Genomic DNA, 18,655 nt, shown 5'->3' with positions numbered 1-18,655 from the left:
AGTTCTTAGCTACATAGCATAACCTTTCTGTAAAAAGATATTACATATACTTGATGACTAAAAATTTATGAATATTCATATGTGGAAGATAGAAACGTTGATTTCATAGAAGCTGACAGTAGAATAATGGTTACTAGAGGCTGGGAAAGGTAGCGAGAAGGGCAGAACAGTTAGAGGTGGGTTAAAGGGCTAGGTGTGGTAGCTCACACCTGTAATCCCAGCACTTTAGGAGGCTAAGGCAGATGGATCATCTGAGGTCAGGAGTTTGAGACCAGCCTGGCCAACATAGTGAAATCCTGTCTCTACAAAAGATATAAAAAATTAGCCAGGTGTGGTGGCGGGCACCTGTAGTGCCAGCTACTCAGAAGGCTGAGGCAGGAGGATTGCTTGAAATGAACGGGGTGGGGGTGGGGGCAGAGGTTGCAGTGAGGTGAGATTATGCCACTGCACTCCAGCCTGGGTGACAGAGCTTTTTAAATTTATTTTTATTTTTATTTTATTTCATTTTTTAACAAAGAGGTGGGTTAATGGGCACAAAATTACAGCTAAGTGGGATGAAAAATTCTAGTGTTCCATAGCACTGTAGGATGACTATAGCTAACAATAATATATTACATACTTTCAGATAGCTAGGGGAGATTTTTAATGTTTCTAATACAAGAAATGATAAATGTTTGAGGTGATACATCTGTTAATTACTTTGAGTTCATCACTATACATTGCATATACTGAAATGTCACTCTATACCCCATAAATCTGTACAATTATGTCAATTTAAAAAATCAATTAAAATGTATGAGTATGATATACTAAAGTTAACAAACCGTTTTAAAAGAAACACAGATTATTTCAGAATAATTGTAGTATGTCCATGCCTGAATTAAGATAATCTCTTCTCACATTTTCTTTCCAAATCAGGAGAAGACTTGGAAGAAGAAAATGTCTTCAGCCTATGGAAGCCATATTCTAGACCTAGGTCCATCGCTTTTAAGACATGCCAGATAAATTTGCTATAGTTTATTCTCCAAATTCTAACCTATTCTATTTTTTTTTTCTTGTCCCCCAACCCCCAACCCCTTTTTTTCTAACTAAAGAGGAAACTTGCTGGAGCATCATTCAAAAGCCCAGGCAGGCCATGGCTGAACTCTGGCAGTGTGGGAGCAAGAGCAGCTGGGACTCTCTGCTTTCCTTGTCATCACCACATAAAAACAAGGGAGCCCTCGAGGGAGGTCCAGTGGGTACCAGGAAGGGCCTCTTTGCTAAAAGAAAAAGAAGGGGAGTGAAAGCAGTCAAGGCACCATTCACGGAACTCATCACAGAAGTCACAGTGCACATTTGGAACCTACCATAAAAGGAACTCACTTGGGCAAACCAGGCTTACAAACTCAATCAACACCCAATAATCGACACAAAATGAATCCGCATGGCAGATTATCTGCTCAGGGGTCTGAGATGTAGACCTCATCTGAGTGAAGACTCAGCCAGCTGTGAACTCCACTGGATCTATAGTCTGATAAAAGCAACCAGCCCCAGGATCAGGAAACAGTGATATCAGAACCATCCACTGCATTCCAGCTTGGCAATGCTGGGTGGATGAGTTGGTCTCTGTTAGATGGTGCAGGAGAGTTGAGAGGGGAGAGAAAAAGCAGCAGCAACTACTGGACTTCATGAAGTTGGAATTTTGTAAGTTGGAAGTTTAGGAGGAGAATGCTGATTGGTCAAGTAATTAGATTCCCGGCTGTGGGCAGAGTCAGCTCTTCCGTTGCTTTTTCAAACCAATACCCCCGCATCCACACTTCCACATGAGGGTGAGGGACGGTTTCCAGAGACTACTTTACTCGGGGGGGTTTTCTACAGGGACGGGTCTTTCTATTTTCAGACAGCCTATTTTCATGGCTTTAAAACCACCCAGTCATATTAGTTTAGTTAAACCACTTTTTAAAAAGTAGACCCACTAAGACATTGAATTGAGCCAAACACTTTGGAGTGAGTCCACTGATAAAAAGAAAATGTCCAAATCTTACTAAGTTGTAGAGCTGTGGGCATCCCACTTCCTTTGTCTGTGTCACAAGCCACTCATTCCCCTTCTTAATGAAAACAAGAGGGAGTGATTATACCTCCTGGGGCTGTGCCATTTGTGCCGTCTGAAAGGCACTTAAATGAGTGGCACATTATCTCACACATCTGGAGTTTACCAAATTAGCCAATTATGCTCGAGCTCATAAAACGAGGCCTTAAATGTCATTTAACTAGAAAATATTATAATCACCAAGTGGTCTGATTGTAAGATGATACTTGGGGCAGCATCAGTGGTTACAGAAAACAAATCGTGAAACAAAACACAGTTCAAATGCCCCCCAAATGCAACCACATATTTTCTACAGCAATACTTTCTGAAGAATACCATATTTCTGAAGGCACCAGCAATCAACATGTTTCTCATTTGAAGCTAAGCTTAATCTGACCTAGTTGTTTCCTAGTTATTTGCCTTGAGCAAACCAATGCCCAAGAATTTTTCACATAAGAGAGCTAAGAAACAAACAGGATGAAAATTGACTGTCTGAAAACCATGAACTTATCAGAAATACAGAGCTAATTACAAAGGATGGGACAACGATCAGATTGAGTCTTAAGTTGCCAGAGCTTTATAGTGCTGCCTCAGAATCACCAAGATTTGCTTGACTTAACATATACTGGTCTCAGAGCTTTTGTACATTACTTGAAGGAAGATATAAAGCTGCTTTAAGTCGCTGTGTGATTTGAGGCTAGGAATATCAAAGACTTCAGAATAACCATTTAAAGATTAGCCATTTACAGCCATTATTTCCATATTGTCTTCTTTCCAGCCAATAAAAAACAAAAATTGATTTTCAGTGAAATATCAAATATGGTCTAACGGAAAAACCATGGTTATACCTGCGTGGCTTTGGGTAAGTCATTTAACTTCAGTTACCTTATACAAAACATGGGCATGAGGATTCTATGTTGTGTTAATAGTGCTGTGTTGATAAAAATGTATGAAAAAAAATCCTAGCATAGTTCATGGTACACTGAAGAAAATAAATATTAGTTTTATGTCTTTCTCTACCTACATTACCAGAGTATCTTGAGTTCTGTTTAACTCCTATTTTTGCCTTATTTCAGGAAGAACAGCCATTGAGCACTTTCAGAGGAGGCAGAGTGGGAGTAGAGATGGGAAGACTGTCCTGGGTTTACACTGACATAATGTACAGTCCCCTCACCCACCTATGAACATTTCAATCACTCTTTTTAAAGGAATGACAAGTACAAAAGAGACTAGGCCAACTTTCATAAGATGCTCTGAGGTAAAGGGAAGTGAGGCATGATGCATGGACACATGGCAAATACCATGATACCAGCCACTGTTTGCCAGGTGAGTTTACAAAACCAACCCTATTGGTTCTAAAGGCAGCTAATTAACTAGGCTGTATCTTTATGCCTTCTGGGCTCACTCTACTATAGTAGATGAACCTATTAGTTTATTTCTGTCAAACCAGAGACATGAAAAGTTGTGGTGATGATGAAGTTACTCTCAACAGTGATATTTCTTCACTGCCTTCATTTTCTATGAGTTCTCTCTTCTATGTTATAGAAAACAGCCTCTTTTGTAAAAATTAGCTAAGTGTGAGGGTTCCATATAATGGAAATCCTTACTTGGAATTTGGAATGCCTCTCTTTTTAAGCTTTAACCTCACTTCTGTAAATCTGTGTTGAAAAACCATGTCTTTCATAAGACATGGTTTTTATTAAAAAGTACAATGTATCTATGCTTTTTAAGAAGAAAAAGAATGTTAGAAACAGTAAAGGGATTTGGACTCATGTCTGTTGAAAGCAAGTGAATTCTGAGCAGAGAGGTGAGGAATTGCATCTCTAAGAATGGTGGAGAGAACCGTTTCATTTTCTTAACGTTGGGGAAATGGGAGATTTGTGAAGATTTTAAGTATATTAACAGACTTTAATTAATTAATTAATTAATTAATTTTGAGACAGAGTCTCGCTCTGTCGCTCAGGCTGGAATGCAGTGGTGCGATCTCGGCTCACTGCAAGCTCTGCCTCCTGGGTTCATGCCATTCTCCTGCCTCAGCCTCCCGAGTAGCTGGGACTACAGGCGCCCACCACCACACCTGGCTAATTTTTTTGTATTTTTTTAGGCAGGGCACGGTGCTCACACCTGCCTAAAAGCATTTTAGGAGGCCGAGGCGTTTTGGGAGGCCGAGGCGGGCGGATCACGAGGTCAGGAGATTGAGACCATCCTGGCTAACACAATGAAACCCCCATCTCTACTAAAAATACAGACTTTAATGTTTTTAAATCAAAGAAAAGGATGAACTCTCAAAACCTTTAACTTGGAGGAGATAGGAAAAACCAGGAGAGGTGAATTCTCCTAATTATGTCAACAGTCAAAATTGACTAGTGCTATCTTCCCTGCAGGCCACAGGCTAAACTGGCCTCTATGCACCTGAGGAAAGACAACATCTTTGAAAACGGAGTGGCTCTCAAAGAAAGTCAAAAGGAACTTCTTTGACTAGGGAAAAAAAATTAACACAGCATGTGTTAAAAGGCTTTTGTCTTCTTTTCTTCTCTTTTGTTTCTTTTTTGTTTTGTTTTTTTCTTTCGTTTAACCCAAGGCTATGAAATGCTCTTGCTCTGTGTAAAAAATAACAGGGAGCTTTTTATTTGTATTTTTACAAATATTTCCGTCTCTAAGACTAGAGCTCTCTGGCTTTTGGTTAACAGCATGTCCAGATCTAAAGGCATCACAGGAAGAATGTCAATTTGCTCTAGAAGCAATTATACATACAGGATAGAAAAAGCCCAATTCCACTATGTAAGGACCACACATACTGTATGTTTGTTATATTATTTGATATCAAAGCAGAAGCAGAATCATCAAATTCTTCCCAAAACACACATGAATTGAAGATCTTGGCTAAGGAACTGCCACATCCAATTTAGGCATATCTGTTACAGCTCACAGATCTCAGTAATGCTGACATTACTGTTTTGCAGGAAAGGGATACTTTCATTGGCTACATAATGCACTATGATTTTCTTAACTCTCTTGTCATAATATAAAGGTTTGTATTATCAATGTAGGGCATTTAGATACCACATCACTAGAGTAATAGCTAGAAGAACTTGTCGACTTTTGTCACTAGGTGACCTCAAAATATTTAATCAAGCATCAAGATTATTATCATAACTTCAGAGAGGTAGTCTATCTTCTATAGACTTCCATAGACTAAGATAACTCTTCAGTTATCATCTCTGTTTCATTTTGCATCGTTATGATGTTGGTGTGATGACTTCCATTCACTTGTTTAGCATACTTACTGAGTGTCTCTACTCAGTGCCAAACACAAATGTAACGAATACAGAGCTAATTGGGACATGACCCTTAGGAAATATATTCTTGGGGTGGGAAAAGGGAGATAGAAAATGAGCTTCATAAACCAAGATGGTGTATGCTATATTTTATATAGCATATGTAAAGAAAGAAAAGAGTGGGGAAATAATTCAGCATATGATAGAGAAAAGAGGGTCAGGGAGGGTGAAATGTGAAGTCACTTTTAAATGAAGAGGGATAGTTTCTAGGGGAGGTTTGGCGATTGGGTCCTTCAGGAATAGGGAAGAGCATAGAAAAGCCCTGAGAATGTGAAAGACCAGAGTGCTGCAAACTGTCTGCTATTCCTAGAGCAGATCTGAGTATGAAGAAGGGCCATGCCATGAAAGCTCTGCACACTACGACAAGAAGTTTGAACTTCATACCATGAGGTATATTTTTATATATTTCCCAAATACTCTGAAGATAAAATAATTAAAACAGTATGATGCTGATATAGCTATAGATAGATGAATGAATGAAACAGAATAGGAAATGGAGAATCAAAATGGAAAATTAGAGGGTATATGTGTAGAAGTTTAATATGTGAAAAAGGCAGCATTGGCTGGGTGTGGTGGTTCACACCTGTAGTCCTAGCACTTTGGGAGGCCGAGACAGGTGGATCACTTGAGGTCAGGAGTTTGAGATCAGCCTGGCCAACATGGTGAGGCCCTGTCTCTACTAAAAATACAATAATTAGCTGGGTGTGGTGGCAGGCAACTGTAATCCCAGCTACTTGGGAGGCTAACGCAGGAGAATTACTTGAACCCAGGAGGCGGAGGTTGCAGTGAGCCGAGATTGTGCCACTGCGCTCCAGCCTGCGCAACAGAGTGAGAGTCCGTCTCAAAAAAAAAAAAAAAAAAAAAAAAAAAAAAAAACCCAAAAACAAAACAAAACAAAACAAGGCAGCATTTCCAATTAGTGAGTAAAGGATAGATTTTTTTCAGCAAGTAGCGTTTGGACAATTGACTGACCATTTCAAAATGAAATTTAATTTCTATGTACCACACTGCACATGAAAAAATTATCAGCTGGATTAAAAGTTGTAATGTAAAAAACTATCAGAAGAAAATATTTATAATCATGGGGTTAGAGAATTTTTTTTAATGCGACATCATTAGATATCAGGATGGAAAAGATAGATAATATAAAATTACAATCTTTAAAAATCACAAACTTCTGAAAGGTATAGGACACAATAGTTGTAAGACAAATGACAAGCTGGAAAAATTGTTTACAGTCTACATAATAGTCAAATGATTAGTATCTATAATACATAATAAGCACCTGCAAATCAATTTTTTAAAAAATCTAATCTAAGAGAAACAAATAAAGGACACAAAATAGGCAATTTGCAAAAGAAATGATGCCTAATGATATGAAAGTATGCTCAATCCCTACAACATTCAAAGGAAAGCACTCAGGACAGTTCTATTTTTCATTGGTCAGATGGTAAACGGGAGATACATATCAGTGACAGATATACCAAATAATGATTTATAATGTGTTTGAGAGTGTGTGAAGAAATAAGAACTTTCAAATTTTAAGGGTATAAAATCAGTACATACTTTTTGGAAGGTAATTTGTCAACATCTCTCATATTAAACATGCATATCATTTGATCCTGTAAGTCCACAGCTAACAATGTACTTTATTGTACTAATATATTAAAACTATAAAAATATATAAAAGTTATATAAATATGTAATGTGTCAATATATACTACATATTAAAATATATAAATAGATACACGCAAATGTGCAAAGATAGTATGAAAATATTTATTGCACTATTGTTTATAATAGCAAGAATTTGGAAGCAACCTAAAGGTCTACCAAAGAGATTAATAAATTGCAACATATAGATAAAATAAATTACTATGTTGTTAAAGAGAATATACTGGCATGGAAAGATATCCATAATACAAGTTTAACTGAAATAAATGATTAGCAGAATAGTATTTATAGTGTAACCTGGCAAGACAAGTAGTGATCTACAGCAGTTAAGAGCATGGGTTTTAGGGTCAAGCAGACCTAGATTTGATTCCCAGCTTCACTACTCACCAGAAATACGAAATTTACTACCTTCTCTGAGTCTTCTTTATCTGTCCAATTGGAATGGAACCCAACAGAACCTACATAATGCAGTTGTAAGAAGAATCCCTACTACATAATAGAAGCTAAATATATACTAGTTATTATTATTCCTGTTACATTTTTGAAAGATTATTATTTTCAACTATTTTCTTATAAAAACAACTTCCAAAAAAGCAAATACAATATTCTTTGAAAAATTATACTGGATAGTTTAAAAATTTGTTTTTATTATACTTCAAATTCTAGGATACATGTGAGGAACGTGCAGGTTTGTTACATAGGTAGACACATGCCATGGTGGTTTGCTGCACCCATCAACCAGCCATCTACATTAGGTATTTCTCCTAATGCTATCCCTCCCCTAGTCCCTCACTTCCAATAGACATGTGCACATATGTTTATTGGATACAGTTTTTAACTGAATCTAACACAATGAAGATAATTTTAGCCTATATAAACAAATATTCTATTTATTTGATCATTTAATAGATCAGATAATTAATTGGATGCATCTTTTTTTTTTTTTTTTTTTTAAGATAGTCTTGCTGCTGCCCAGGCTATAGTGCAGTGGCGCAATCCTAACTCACTGCAACCTGCACCTCTCCGGCTCAAGCAATCCTCCCACCTAAGCCTCCCAAGTAGCTGGAACTACAGGTGTGAGCCACTGCTCCCAGCCTTGATGCATCAATTTTTGATACAGATCTGTTTTATTTGCATATTCATAAACTACAGTGTGAATGGGGAATGAATTTGGACATTATATTCAGTACCAAAATAAACAACTATGGAGTTTAGAGAGCCCAGTTATAGAAACTTTAAACAATCCTAGTGGCATAAATTAAAAATTGTCCTCTAGTCATTAAATTACTTATTAATATCTTTTTGTGGTAGTTTCCATTATATAAACATTCAGTTTTCAATCATGTTATTAGGAAAAACATAACAAAGTAGAAAGTTACCCTTTTAAGTATTTTGCCCCTAGTAAAACTAGGAAAATAAACCATTCAAAATAAGAAAACATGTTAAGTAGAAACATATTAAAATGGCTATATGAAGAATATACATACCCTTCCATTTGGAAAATCATTTGAAAGCTGTCTACCAAGCTTTTATAACTGTTTGGATCAGTTGCACATCTCTGAATCTGAAACCTAGAAGGAAAATCAAACCAAAAACTCTAAGTTAAAGATTTTGCCAAATGGCTTTTCTCATTTTTTAAAGTCTTAGAAACAGCTTTTCAGATTAATCTAGAATATTCTGCTTTGGTATGGATTTTATTCATTTATTAGCATTACATAATCTTTACCTTATTTTCATAGCCTTTAAAATTACATTTCTCTGTAATTTAATGAAATCTATAGAAAAAATGTATTTAAAAAAATTTTTTTATTATTATACTTTAAGTTCTAGGGTACATGTGCATAACATGCAGGTTTGTTACATATGTATACTTGTGCCATGTTGGTGTGCTGCACCCATCAACTCGTCAGCACCCATCAACTCATCATTTACATCAGGTATAACTCCCAATGCAATCCCTCCCCTACCCTTCCCATAATAGTCCCCGGTGTGTGATTTCCCTTTCCCGAGTCCAAGTGATCTCAATGTTCAGTTCCCACCTATGAGTGAGAACATGCGGTGTTTGGTTTTCTGTTCTTGCGATAGTTTGCTGAGAATGATGGTTTCCAGCTGCATCCATGTCCCTACAAAGGACATAAACTCATCCTTTTTAATGGCTGCATAGTATTCCATGGTGTGTATGTGCCACATTTTCTTAATCCATTCTGTCACTGATGGACATTTGGGTTGATTCCAAGTCTTTGCTATTGTGAATAGTGCCACAATGAACATACGTGTGCATGTGTCTTTATAGCAGCATGATTTATAATCCTTTGGGTATATACCCAGTAATGGGATGGCTGGGTCATATGGTACTTCTAGTTCTAGATCCTTGAGGAATTGCCACACTGCTTTCCACAATGGTTGAACTAGTTTACAGTCCCACCAACAGTGTAAAAGTGTTCCTATTTCTCCACATCCTCTCCAGCACCTGTTGTTTCCTGACTTTTTTTTTTTTTTTTTTGAGATGGAGTCTCGCTCTGTCGCCCAGGCTGGAGTGCAGTGGCTGGATCTCAGCTCACTGCAAGCTCCGCCTCCCGGGTTCATGCCGTTCTCCTGCCTCAGCCTCCTGAGTAGCTGGGACTACAGGTGCCCGCCACCTGCCCGGCTAGTTTTTTGTATTTTTAGTAGAGATGGGGTTTCACCGTGTTAGCCAGGATGGTCTCGATCTCCTGACCTCGTGATCCACCTGTCTCGGCCTCCCAAAGTGCTGGGATCACAGGCTTGAGCCACCGTGCCCGGCCCTGTTTCCTGACTTTTTAATGACTGCCATTCTAACTGGTGTGAGATGGTATCTCATTGTGGTTTTGATTTGCATTTCTCTGATGGCCAGTGATGATGAGCATTTTTTCATGTGTCTGTTGGCTGTATGCATGTCTTCTTTTGAGAAATGTTTGTTCATATCCTTTGCCCACTTTTGGATGGGGTTGTTTGTTTTTTTCTTGTAAATTTGTTTGAGTTCTTTGTAGGTTCTGGGTATTAGCCCTTTGTCAGATGAGTAGATTGCAAAAATTTTCTCCCATTCTGTAGGTTGCCTGTTCACTCTGATGGTAGTTTCTTTTGCTGCGCAGAAGCTCTTTAGTTTAATTAGATCCCATTTGTCAATTTTGGCTTTTGCTGCCATTGCTTTTGGTGTTTTAGACATGAAGTCCTTGCCCATGTCTATGTCCTGAATGGTATTACCTAGGTTTTCTTCTAGGGTTTTTATAGTATTAGGTCTAACATTTAAGTCTCTAATCCATCTTGAATTAATTTTCATATAAGGATTAAGGAAAAGATCGAGTTTCAGCTTTCTACTTAAGGCTAGCCAATTTTCCCAGCACCATTTATTAAATAGGGAATCCTTTCCCCATTTCTTGTTTTTCTTGGGTTTGTCAAAGATTAGATGGCTGTAGATGTGTGGTATTATTTCTGAGGACTCTGTTCCATTGGTCTATATCTCTGTTTTGGTACCAGTACCATGCTGTTTTGGTTACTGTAGCCTTATAGTATAGTTTGAAGTCAGGTTGCGTGATGCCTCTAGCTTTGTTCTTTTGACTTAGGATTGTCTTGGCAATGCAGGTTCTTTTTTGGTTCCAAACGTTAAAGCATTTTTTTCCAACTCTGTGAATAAAGTCATTGGTAGCTTGATGGGGATGGCATTGAATCTATAAATTACCTTGGGCAGTATGGCCATTTTCAGGATATTGATTCTTCCTATCCTTGAGCATGGTATGTTCGTCCATTTGTTTGTGTCCTCTTTTATTTCACTGAGCAGTTGTTTGTAGTTCTCCTTGAAGAGCATTCTTATACACCAGTGACAGACAAACAGAGAGCCAAATCATGAATGAACTTCCATTCACAATTGCTTCAAAGACAATAAAATGCCTAGGAATCCAACTTACAAGGGATGTAAAGGAAAAAATGTATTTTCATCTATTTCCTAGCCAGGCAGATTTGCCCCGAGGCATTTATGTTTTTCCTTTTGTGAAAAGCACACACAAATATTGTAGATGTTTTAATGTAGAATTCAGAACTCTGAGTATATGTATGAAACAATAGTGCTATTTCCCATCTTAATAAGTGTTCCTTGATGGCAATTTAGCACAAAGGTTAAAAATACAGAGTAGCCTGTCTAATATTCAGAATCTACAAGGAACTAAAACAAATTTACAAGAAAATATCAAACAACCCCATCGAAAAGTAGGCAAAGGATGTGAACAGATAATTCTCAAAAGACACTTATGCAGCCAACAAACATATGAAAAAATGCTCATCATCACTAGGCAATAGAGAAATGCAAATCAAAATCACAGTGAGATACCATTTCATGCTAGTTAGAATGGCAACTATTAAAAAGTCAGGAAACAACAGATGCTGGCAAGGATGTGGAGAAACAGGAACACTTTTACACTGTTGGTGGGAGAATAAATTAGTTCAATCATTGTGGAAGACACTGTGGCGATTCCTGAAGGATCTAGAACCAGAAATACCATTTGACCCAGCAATCCCATTACCTGGTATATACCCAAAGGATTAGAAATCCTTCTACTATAAAGACACATGCACATGTATGTTTATTGCAGCACTATTTACAATAGCAAAGACTTGGAACCAACCCAAATACCCATCAATGATAGACTGGATAAAGAAAATGTGGCACATATACACCATGGACGACTATGCAGCAACAAAAAAGAATAAGTTCATGTCCTTTGAAGGGACATGGATGAAGCTGGAAGCCATCATTCTCAGCAAACTAACACAGGAACAGAAAACCAAATACAGCATGTTCTCACTCATAAGTGGGAGTTGAACAGTGAGAACACATGGACGCAGGGAGGAAAACATCACACACTGGGGCCTGTCGGGGGCCGTGGGGCAAGGGGAGAGACAGCATTAGGACAAATACATAATGCATGTGGGGCTTAAAACCTATAAGATGGGTTGATAGGTGCGGCAAACCACCATGGTGCATGTATACCTATGCAACAAATCTGCACATTCTGCACAGGTATCCCAGAACTTAATGTTAAAAAAAAAAAAAATTACAGAGTAGCTAATAGGGCCTAACTTTGATCCTGATTGTAAATTTGGAATTCATTCTGGCAGGCAGGAGTCTGCATATGAAGCAAGAGTTGGGGTTGTATATTGCGACTGTATTACTCTACAGTTTACTATCACTACTCCATGATGGAACAAGATTGATCATTCTGGGTAGTTCAGGCTACCTGGATCTTCACAGAAGCATAGTGCCCTGCATATAATTAGAGCTCGATAAACATGTGCCCCATTTTTGAAAGTTAAATTCTTTTTTCTTCTTTTCGCATATGATCATGCATCTCTGAACTCTTAGCCCTCCAAATGTGGAAGTTTCCAGTACAAGGGTCTTATCTTTTTGTTTTGTATTTGCTCTGGAGTTTGTTTCTAAAGAGGTTTATAACAAGTACTCTCATTTCTCCCATACCTGAGTTCTCTATACTTTGGGTTCTTTAGCCTGCCTATTCCTTGTGCTTTACTTTATTGTTCCTGTTGTAAGTTAGGGCTCTTGTTCCTTCTGTGGGAGGGAATTCCCTCCACAATTTTACCTGCTTTTGAAAAATAACTTTTCAAAAATACTTCTGATGTCATTTACTTCAAAATGCTTTTCTTAGATTGTTGGCTTGATGATATGAACGCAATGTCTACTTCTAGGAATAATATATTTTATAGTTCTAGGCCTCACAGAATTATGCTACAAACTGACACATATCAGACAGAAGAACAAATGTACTGCTTTGACTGAAGTAGTTGGGCATATGGCCAGAGTGAGTGTGGTATAATACTGAAAAGCAAAGCAAGGCTGGAATTACATTTGGTTTTGTAAAGTGAAAAGTTGCTACATGTGTTTGTGAAGAAGTACTGAAGAGTACTGTGAAGAAGTTTGTGAACAGTACTGTTCAGAGATGTGGGAGTTCAGTCTTCCAGCAGAGTTCTTTGCAATACAAATCTCTATTACTCTATTACAATAGGTACTCTAAATGAGTACCTATTGACCAATTGGATGGATTAGAATGGGAATATGGCAGAGAGAACAATCAGGAAGGAGATACGATAGTCTGGGTGAGAAATAATGGTGCTAGAATATAAATAAAGGCAACAGGAATATAATGAAAGGGGCAAGCTTGTTGGGTAGTCCTTTTGCTCCTTAATTTTTTAAAATGACACATTTAACATATTCTCCTCTTTTTTTTTTTTTTGACAGGGTCTTGCTCTGTCCCCAGGGTGGAGTGCAGTCGTGCAATCACAGCTCATTGCGTCTTCGAACTCCTAGGCTCAAGCCCAAGGGATCTTCCCACCTCAGCCTCCTGAGCTGGGACTACAGGCATGCACCATCATGACTAGCTAATTAAAAAAAATTTTTTTATAGAGGTGGCGTCTTCCCTTCTTGCCCAAGCTGGTATGGAACTTCTGGGCTCAAGCAATCCTCCCGCCACGGTCTCCCAAAGTGCTGGGATTGCACGCATGAGACACTACCCCTAGACAACAAATTACTTTGAAACATACAGAGCAATTTCCAAAATATGACTTTTGTTCAGTTCAAATAAGAATCTTCATTTCTGTATTTGCATATTTGTAGCCTATATTCATTGTTGAGTATAAAATCCTTTCTTACATCTAGTGGGAAAAACCAAGACTCTTCTCTAACTGTTCTTTTAAAAATTATTCAAAACAGTTTTATATATTATGAAAGTATTAGGTAAGCATAGATGCTTTTCATAATATCTGTAATAAGCTTTAATTAAGTTCATTTATCTCAGTAAATTCCTTTCTATATGCATTTTCCCAAATTACGAATTATTTTCTTAATGTGTGCCATATGATTTAAGATGCTACAGGTTTTAAAAAAACCCAGGGTATTACCTTCAACCTCAAGACGCACAAGAAAGAAATATGAAGAAAAAAATAACAATATAAGAGGAAATATGCAAAATGTGAAGTAGCATCGGCACCAGGTTGTCCAGGTGTTCACAAGGGGAGCAATTACCGCTTTCTGCAGAGGGTCAGCAAGGGTTTCAGGAAAGAGAAGGATTTGAGCTGACTCCTCATGGGAGTCAGAGAGTAAATCAGGAGGAAGCATTCCAGGTGGGGAGATGACAGGAACAATGGCCAGTAAGGGGAAGCTGTCCTTTCTAACGGGGAAGCGAACATCACAGCCACCTACCCTGCATTTCCTTCGGGAAAATGTCACAGTACTCTGCTTGCTGCATGCACTTGTTTGCTCAGGGTGCATGGAGACCTGAAGTGGTTTGGTAGAAGGTATATAGGAGCTAAAGTCAAAGCCCAGTATAAAGCACTTGACCTTTTCTGCTGCTCACATCAGCACTTCAGCTACCTCAGGATGGCCATTGCACAATTGCGCGGCCCTGGTTCCAGATGAGTCTGTGAACAAGTCAGCAGATGGGCCAGGCAAGCATGTCCTATGTCTAGACATTCAACTTTAGCCTTTCCTTACCTTCTGTGGTTAGAGATCTCAGCTTTGCCTATGATGTCTGCACGCCCAGGTAATTCCCAGGTGGGTTTACTGACAGCTTGTGCAAACGTGAATACAGAGTATGATGATTTTACAAGTCTAGGCACTTCACTCACTAGTTGCAATTTCTTTTTCTCTTTGCAGAACCAAATAGATCATATTTCCTATCTATTATTCATTCAGTTCATAAGAGTTCTTGAACACAACTATTTATTATACACTCTTCTATTTGGGGGCTTAAAAAGAAATAAGACAAAGCCTGCCTTGTAGAAGCTTTCAGTAAGGTGAAGAAGATGTGCAAATAGATGATCATCATAAACAAAACCTATTGTTTAGAAATAGCGTTTCAGAGTATCAGATGTTTAGAAATAGTGTTTCAGAGCATCAGATGCTAGCACCACTCTTATTGGGGATGATCGGCTATTTATGGGTGGGAAATAGTACTTGGCAGAGACAATGGAAGAGAAAGGGAGGGGGAAATAAAGAAAGACTACCTTTGGCTACATATCTGCAATTAAACTTTACCCACAGATTTTCGAACAGGCAACAAGAAAGGGCAGTCCATGAAATCCTTGAGGAGTGCTTCATTTAGGAACTGACTGTCTGATGAGTGATGCTGAGTTAATTACAACCAGGAGCGGCAACATCAAAATAACATTACAGGAGCACAGTCCATAAACCGTGCTGCATGAGCAATGCAAAAGGATGGGCAGGCATGGTAACTACTAATGCCCCAGTAAAGCCTCCCTTCCATTCTTAGCTATGCTAAAGCAGCGAGAGGCCCCATTACACAGGCTAAGGTAAGAACAGTTGTCTCTTCTACTGTGCCTCTCACATACATCATATCTACACTTTGCAGAGAAAGCACTTGCAGTATTTGGTTGCAGTATTTTGTTCCATTACACATGACTTATTCTGATCACAGAGTTATCAGCTCTTCTCAGGAATCTGTTTCAAGTTGATATAATTACAGTGCATTTTGGTCAATCATGTAAAACAGCAATTTCCTTCTTCCTCTGCTCTACATTTCAGCAACTTAAAAGGTTTCTCTCTTGGATTGAAGCTTTACATCAGCATGTTCCAAGCTGCATTTTCTGCTAACAAATTCTCTCTATATTCAGGGAGACAATTTTCCAGTTACGTAATACAACCCCTTGTAAAATTACAAAGGCAAAGCCACACCACTCTTGATTGCATTTAGAAGAAAGGGTTGGACTTCTCCATTGTCCTAATAAAAGCAGCTTAAATACATATGGAATATCCATCTGAGTAACTTCTTCTATTAGAATGGAAACTTGCTGCCACACTGACAGAGTGGACAATGATGTAACACTTGGGACATAGTTGGTGCCTAACATCCGATCAGAATCACACACAAGAGACAGGAGTGTGGCTCAAACCCTAGGCTACATTGCAAAGGAGCCAGATACCTATCTGTGGCTGTTCTCATAGCCAAAGGACTGCACACACTTAACAAATGGGAGGAAATAGGCCCTGTCATTTACCAGCCACTAATACTGAGTGAGTTACTGTGGTAACCACCAGCGTAAGGAAGGGCTTCTCAGTGTTCCCAAACAAATGTATGAGCATATTTTTTAAAGACAAAAAATGTTTGCACTAATTGAAGCATTTTTTTCCAAATTAGCTGAGAATCATGACTGCAGCATTTTGCGCTGTCTTCATTGTGTGCTCAGTGATATTCTATTTTAAACTAGTCTGTGACTCAGTCTCAGCATAGATATACCACTTCCGCTTGTTTGAGTACTTCTGAAGATATGGCCAAAAGAAAGATATGTCTGTAAGAAATAAAATGGCTTGGCTGGGTGCAGTGGCTCACGCCTGTAATCCCAGCACTCTGGGAGGCTGAGGCGGGCAGGTCATGAGGTCAGGAGATCGAGACCCTCCTGGCTAACATGGTGAAACCCCATCTCTACTAAAAAATACAAAAAAATAAAAATAAAAATAAAAATTAGCCAGGCATGATGGCGGGTTCCTGTAGTCCCAGCGACTTGGGAGGCTGAGGCAGAATGATGTGAACCCGGGAGGCGGAGCTTGCAGTGAGCCAAGTTTGCGCCACTGCACTCCAGCCTGGGGGACAGAGTGAGACTCTGACTCAAAAAATAAAAATAAATTAAAATAAAATAAAATGGCTTTGCTGCCTTAAAAGTCTCAAGACAAGGTGTTTGAAAATTCTAAAATCTCAAATTTATGCAGTGCCTTTATTTCCAAAGTAATTTTATATCTATCATCTTCTTAATGAATACTGAACGTTCTGGTGAGTGGAGGCTTTAGAAATATATTTGTACACTATACAGTATATATGCATATATAGTATATATACATACATAACTTATATATTATACATTTGGTGCAAAAGTCATCGTGGTTTTGTCCATACTTTCGATGGTGCCTAACACTCAATCTTTTAATGGCCAAAACCGCAACTACTTTTGCACCAACCTAATATAACTTTATATAGTCCTATCTTTATATGAATATGCAGTAATTGAATTGCAAAGGGTTGGATTGGGGTAGATGATAGGATTTGTCCTGAGGCTACATTTGCATAGCACACACCCTGCTGCTTTTTAGTTAGATCATATGATTATTTGGGGTGCTTTGGGAGAGGGAACTGATGGAGACTGGCAGCGGGAAGCCATTCCAAGTCACCCCTTTGGCACTGCCACCAATCCCTGAGCAAATCAATGAGATAGGTAAAGAGCATTTCTGGCGTCACCCCTGGATCACTTCTTAGTTCAGTAGCATTCCTGTGCTCTCTTCTGCCTTCTCCCATTCAGCTCTGCTTTTGGAAACACATTCACATCCATCATTCATCCTTATTGTGACTTCTACTTTAATGTGCCATCTGTCAAAATGTGTCTTCTCTTACAGGGATTTCAGCAATCAAAAAGGAGATCAGAAGGTTTGTTTTTGTTTAGGATGAAAATGCAGCAGATCCTTACCACCAAAGCCAGCCTTAAGTGCCACTTTTCCCCCTTCACTGGCAATTTATGCCACAATACACTAGGTTACATAAAAATTCCACCTTTGTGTCAAAGGAGGTGAAGCACTTTGAGGAACCAAGACACAGACTGGGAGCCACTGGTTGCAATTCTAGTGCTGCCACTGACTCACAGTGTAAACTGGTGAGACTTGTAATTTAATCCCTCTGCCTTTTTCCTCAGCAATAAAATGGGACAATTTGATTTGAGGGAGAGCAGCGCACAAACTTAATATTTGAGTTTGTTAGCCATAAGGGAGAATAGACCTTGCCTTTTGTATTCTAAAGGCCCCAAATTCCATCCTTTCTAGAGGTGGGAGACTGCTAGAAAAAGTTGTATACTGATGATAAGTGGTGATGAGCCTAATGAAACTCCCTGCAGAGATTTCTGTGAATGTGCCATGAACAAAGATTATTAGTAATTACCTGAATATTACACATGTTCCTCAATAAACACTTAAGAAGCCCACTAATGAATCAGAGATTAACAGACTAAAGGTTTGCAATTACAGAACACATTAAAAGGATAACTGTAGGAAGATTAAATAAAGATTTTAATTCACTGTAATTAGCCTTTCTTACTGAAATTAGATGTTGCTCCTACAGAGTATGTTTGCTTTCTTATGAGTTGGTTGAGCATAGCCAAAGTCAGACCAAACATGCAAAGACATGTCTGAGGTTTTGAAATTTACATGTACACACCGACCTCACCAACTCTGGGCAAAGACCCGAGAAAGCACATCTTCAGAAGAATTCCCACCATGTATGTTTGTTTTCCATTTTCTGAAAAATCACCATCCAAGAGAAGAAATAGCATCTTTCCACAGGAGATAAGCACTGGGGCCTGTGCCTTTCTCATCCTTCCGGAAGGAGCACATCAGATGGTGGAAAGATGACACTGCTGGTTTTGAAGATAGTTTTTTTTTGGTTTTTTTTTGTTTTTTTTGTTTTTTTTTTTAGCAAGTACTGGGCAGGGATGGGTGGGGGATGGTTTCCTTCTAACGTTTCTCTATGTCCATAGCTTTACTCTTCCAAGTTGAAGT

At 38.5% G+C, this 18,655-nt stretch overlaps 1 protein-coding gene across 2 annotated transcripts in view; it reads right to left on the bottom strand.

Annotated features, from left to right (window-relative positions):
* The window catches only part of SLC25A21 (solute carrier family 25 member 21), a 505,801-nt gene that overhangs the window by 137,409 nt on the left and 349,737 nt on the right, over positions 1 to 18,655 (bottom strand). For both annotated transcript variants that reach the window (XM_023189651.2, XM_023189652.2), the window contains exon 3: positions 8,568 to 8,651. In XM_023189651.2, coding sequence (XP_023045419.1) covers positions 8,568 to 8,651 — 84 coding nt within the window. The remainder of the gene's footprint in view (positions 1 to 8,567; positions 8,652 to 18,655) is intronic.

The sequence above is a fragment of the Piliocolobus tephrosceles genome, chromosome 6 (genome assembly GCF_002776525.5).
Source record: "Piliocolobus tephrosceles isolate RC106 chromosome 6, ASM277652v3, whole genome shotgun sequence".
Lineage (NCBI taxonomy): Eukaryota > Metazoa > Chordata > Mammalia > Primates > Cercopithecidae > Piliocolobus > Piliocolobus tephrosceles.
Note: the sequence above shows the minus strand (reverse complement) of the source record. Positions and strands in the feature narration are given on the sequence as shown.